The 5,036-nt window shown below is 64.6% G+C and overlaps 1 protein-coding gene across 1 annotated transcript; it reads right to left on the reverse strand.

Annotated features, from left to right (window-relative positions):
- Positions 1-1,517: 1,517 nt before the first annotated feature.
- On the reverse strand, positions 1,518-3,599 carry FGF21 (fibroblast growth factor 21). Its single transcript, XM_073322177.2, has 3 exons — positions 3,077-3,599; positions 2,657-2,760; positions 1,518-2,262 (listed from the first exon to the last, which is right to left on the reverse strand). Exons 1-3 carry the CDS (start codon positions 3,315-3,317, stop codon positions 1,960-1,962), a joined length of 648 nt encoding a protein of 215 aa, XP_073178278.1. The 5' UTR covers positions 3,318-3,599; the 3' UTR covers positions 1,518-1,959.
- Between the last annotated feature and the right edge of the window lie 1,437 nt (positions 3,600-5,036).

Consider the following 5,036-nt stretch of genomic DNA (forward strand, 5'->3'; position numbering starts at 1 on the left):
GGGGTGGGCGGCTCACAGGGGGCTCTTCCCTATGGCCGGCAGGGCTGGCCCCGATGCTTGTGAGGAATTGCGAAGGAGGAGCTTTGAACAAGCAAACTCCACCCCCATCCTAGCACTGATACCCCTCCCACTCCCACCCCCCCAGCCCTGCCAGTGCCCCTCACTCCTGACCCGCAGCCCCCTGCTAACCCGGCCCTGACCCCATTTTCCACCCAGGATGGGGGTGACTCCATGGGAGCTGAGTTCAAGACCAGCTGGTAACCTCGCTGTGGGGAGCCCCGCACAAAGGGGGGGGGGCATCGAGGTCTTGCCTAGCAGCTGCTTCTCAGCCCCCTACATAGCCACCCCCTTGGCTCAGAACCCAGATGGGCCCCGGGCAGCCGGGCAGGGGGTGCCATGCAGTGGGGGACACTGACCCCTAGTGGCCAAAGTGACCAAGCTCTACCCAGCTATCCCCTGCAGTCATCTGTCATCTAGCTACCCCCATAGCCACCCCAAATACCCCCTAGCCCCCAGTTAGCTACCCCCATAGCCCCATCTATCCCCATAGCCCCCAGCTAGCTATACACATACCCCCATCTATCCCCATAGCCCCCCAGCTATCCCCATAGCCCCCCTCTATCCCCGTAACCTCTTATTATCCCCATAGCCCCCTCTAGCTCACCCCATAGCCCACTCTAGCTAGCCCCATAGCTCCCATTTAGCCCCATAGCCCCCTCTTACTATCCCCATAGCCCCCATCTAACCCCATAGCCCCCACTAGCTACCCCATAGCCCCCCAGATAGCCCCATACCCCCCTCTAACTATCCCCATGGCCCCACATCTATCTCCATAGCCCCCTCTAGCTAGCCCCATAGCTCCCATCTACCCCCATAGCCCCCTCTAACTATCCCCATAGCCCCCACTAGCTATCCCCCTAGCCCCCCATCTAACATCATAGCCCCCACTAGCTAGCCCCCTAGCCCCCCATCTAACCCCATAGCCCCCACTAGCTAGCCCCATAGCCTCCACCTCTCGCTCCCCAGGCTCTCGCTGTTACGAAGCAGGGAATCTGCTCACAGGCGGCTCTCAGCTCTCTGGGCCCTCCCGGGCCGTCGGCCTGTCGCTCCCCCCCCCCCCCGCACCCCGCACGGCCGAGTGGGGCGGCTGGGGCAATACGGAGGCAGCAGCATGTGTGTAAGTGTCCCGCGCTCTCCCAGCTGGCTGCTGCGTGTAGGGAGAAGATAGGATCAGCAGGAGGTGCTCTCCCCTCGTGGTCAGGGCTGGCCGCAATGCCCCAGGGCGGCGCTGGGCTGCATGGAGCAGGGGGGGGGGGCTCAGCAGGGGCCGCTGGGTGGCACTAGGGGGCGCTGTGCCACACTGCACCAGTTGGGTCCCCGGACTCGCTTTCGGTCATGCCCCCGGCCTCATTTCCACCAGTTCGTCCTTCCCCAAACTCCCTTTTCCAGCCCCGGACTTTGTATCAACCCAGAAATCGTACCCCTCCCCCCACAGAGACCAGGTCACCCAGGGCGGGTTTGGCTCACACCAGTTCTTTATTCTCAAGCCATTGGCCACGAAGCCGCCACGGACCCCACAATAAATAGCCAGTCTTGGAACGATGCCCCAATAAATAGCAGGAATCCCCTTGCCCGCCCGCCCCAGCCAGCCACGGATTCCACGAACCCGCTCAATAAATAAACCCTTCTGGCTAATAAATAAGTTATTAAATACGTAAAAAAATTGGAACCAAATATGGCTGGTGGGAATCGGCCCGTAGGACCGATGGCGCTGCGTCTCACGGACCACTGTCTGCATCAGTCTACTCAGCGCTGGCGTCCATAGGTCCCAGTCCAGGGGAAATCAGTCCCGGAGCCAGGGAGAGAACCCAGGAGTCCTGGCTCCCAGCGCCCCCTGCTCTAACCACTAGACCCCGCTCCCCTCCCTGAGCCGGGCAGGGGACCCAGAAGTCCCGGCTCTCAGAAGATGTAGCTGGGGCTCAGGACCCGGGAGAGGCGGCCCATCATGCTGAGGGGGTCGGAGGACTCCACATCCAGTGGCGGGTCACCGTAGAAGTCGTATTCCAGCAGGACGGGCTCCACCGGCACCCGGCTGACCATGGGCAGGAAGTGGAAGAGACGGGGGGCCGGGGGCACCCGGCCCCCAGGGGGCCCCTCCGCAGGCCTCAGGCTGACAGGGATGTTGCGGGTCTCAGAGAAGTAGAGGTTGTACCCGTCGCGCTGAACCTTCTCCCGGAAATTACAAGCCTCCGAGTATGAGCTCTGCGGGGGAGGGAGATTATAGGGGTGCAGGTGAGCAGCTGTGTCTGAGGCCCCTCCCTGCTCTAAGCATTAGACCTCACTCCCCTCCCAGAGCCGGGGAGAGAACCCAAGTGTCCTGGCTCCCAGCCTGTGCCGTGACACAGCCCGCCCCCCCGATCTAACCACTAGACCCCACTCCCCTCCAAGAGCTGGGGAGAGAACCCAGGAGTCCTGACTCCCAGCCCCCCTTGCTCTAACCACTAGACCCCCCCTCCCCTGGCAGAGGCAGGATGGCAGGGAGGGGGAGAGATGCAGGGCTGGAGGGGCCCTTTGGTTGGCTGTGTGTCCCCCTCTCCCATCTAGCTAACCCCCCCCAGACCCTATCCCTGCCCCCTGCTGCCGGGGCTCCACTCACCGCCCCATGCAGATGCCCGCTGGGATCCATGCACAGAAACAGGAGCGTTTTCATCCCTTGCATCCGGATCACACCAGGCTTCACCGCCTTAATCTCCATCAGACCTGCAGCACCCGAGGCAGAGCAAAGTCAGCAAGGGAACCCAGGCGTCCGGGCTCCTAGCCCCGCTCCTCTGCTCTAACCAACTAGACCCCACTCCCCTCCCAGAGCCAGGCAGGAGTCTTGGCTCCCAGCCCCCGCCACACTCTAACCACTCAACCCCACTCCCCTCCCAGAGCCTGTGACAGAACCCAGGAGTCCTGGCTCCCAGCCCTCCCCCGTTCTAACCACTAGACCTTCCCAGAGCCAGGGAGAGAACCCAGGAGTCCTGGTTCGCAACTGCCCTCCCCCCGCCCATCGCCATCACCCACCAGTACTCACTGTAGGGGGTCTGGTCGGGGGCCCCGCGCACCTCGCCCTGCGGGGTGATCTCCAGGTACAGCTGCGTGTGGGTGTTAGCTGTGTACAGATGTCGGAGCCGAACCTGCCCGTCGAACTGGTACAGGGGGCTGGAGTTCTGCAGGGGGGCGGCCTGGGAGGGAGCGGGGGGCCGGGTCCCCCACATCAGGGCAGCCAGCAGCAGCCAGGACTCCGCTGGGACGGGGGTCGAGCTACCCCACATGCCGAGGGCTGACAGGCAGTGCCGGATCTGAGCCCAAACCAGGGAGAGAACCCAGGCGTCCTGGCGCCCCTGTCCGCTCTAACCACTAGACCTCACTCCTCTCCGAGTGCCGGCGAGAGAACCCAGGAGTCCGACAGTAGCAATGCTCCAAGCCGCAGCAGGCAGTCCAGTGGGGGTGAGTTGTGTTTCCTTGGCAGGTCAGTGAGGGGGACGTGCGAGGGGGTCCTGTCTCTGGCTGCTCCTGTTTTTCTGAGCCCGGCGGGTCCCCTGGGCACCTATTTATCCCCCCGGGCAGGGTCCCCCCCGCCCCGCGGGCCTGAGTCATGGGACCGCTCTGGTCACTGACTCGCGGAGCGTCTGGCCAGCCGCGGCCACATAAAAGGAACCTGATGCAACTCGGGGAAAGGAAGGGGGGGAGGAGCGGCCGGGGTCCCCCATCCCCCATCCCCCTGGGTTCCCCAGGCCCCCATCCTCCTATCCGGGGTCCCCATCCCCCAGGGACACCAGTGCCCCCGGGTCCCCCGGCACCCTCACTCCCAACTACCATCCCTCCAGGGTCCCCAGGCCCCCCGCCCCCACCAGGATCCCTCAACATCCCCCTCCAGGATCCCCAGCCCTCTGTCCTTCCCGCCCCCCCGGGGTCCCCATGCCCCCAGCTCTCCCTTCAGGGTCTCCAGTTCCCATCCCTCTGGGCTCCCCACCCCCCCCAGGATCCCCCCAAGCCTTCAGGGTCCCCTGCACTCCCGTTCTGCCTTCCCTCCAGGTCCCTAGCCCGCCCGGGGAATCCCCAATATCCCCCCTCCAGGGTCCCCAGCCATTCCGTCCTTCCCTCCCCCAGACGTCCCCATGCCTCCATCCCTCCGGGGTCCCCAGCCCTCCCTTCAGGGTCTCCAGCCCCCCCACCCTCCCATCCCCAACATCCCTCCAGGATCCCCCCAATCCCCCCTTCAGGGTCCCCTGCACTCCTGTTCTGCCCTCCCCCACGGTCACCAGCCTCCCCATCCCTCTGGGATCCCCCCAACCCCCCCCCAAGGGTCCCCATCTCCCCATCTCTCCAGGGTCTGCATTCCCCCCTTCCCTCCCTTCCTCCAGGGTCCCCCAACACCCTAAGCCCCCCAATCCCTCCTGGGCCCCCCGACACCCAGATACCATCTACCACCATTCCTCCCCTAGCTCCAGACACCCCTGCTGCCAGCTATCCATCCACACTGCCCCCCCACTGTTTTTTGGGGTTCACACCACCACCCATCCCTGTGGGACCAGAGCTCTTTGAGGGAAGGGGAACATGGCGGTCCAGTGTTCAGAGAATGGGAGCGTGTGTCGGGGAGCCAGGACACCTGGGTTCTCTCCCTGGCTCGGGAAGGGGGTGGGGGATCGAGTGGTTAGAGTGGGGGGGAAGGGAGAGTCAGGATTCCTGGGTTTGCTCACTACCATCCCCTTTGCCCCAGTCGCTCATTCAGGCCTGCGGCCATGCCCACCACCAGGGCACGTAGGCACAATGATTTCATCCCCGGGGACTTGGGACTTTGGGCCCGAAAGTGCTCATGCAGAACAGGCTGGGCTAGAGCAGCCTGTGTGTGTCCCTGGCACCCCCTGCTGGAGGGGCCGGGCCCTGCGCTGTGTGTGTCCCTGGAGCCCCCTGCTGGAGGGACCGGGCCCTGCGCTCTGTGTGTGTCCCTGGCGCCCCCTGCTGGAGGGGCCGGGCCCTGCAGTGTGTGT

The sequence above is a fragment of the Lepidochelys kempii genome, chromosome 23, assembly GCF_965140285.1.
Source record: "Lepidochelys kempii isolate rLepKem1 chromosome 23, rLepKem1.hap1, whole genome shotgun sequence".
NCBI classification, from domain to species: domain Eukaryota; kingdom Metazoa; phylum Chordata; order Testudines; family Cheloniidae; genus Lepidochelys; species Lepidochelys kempii.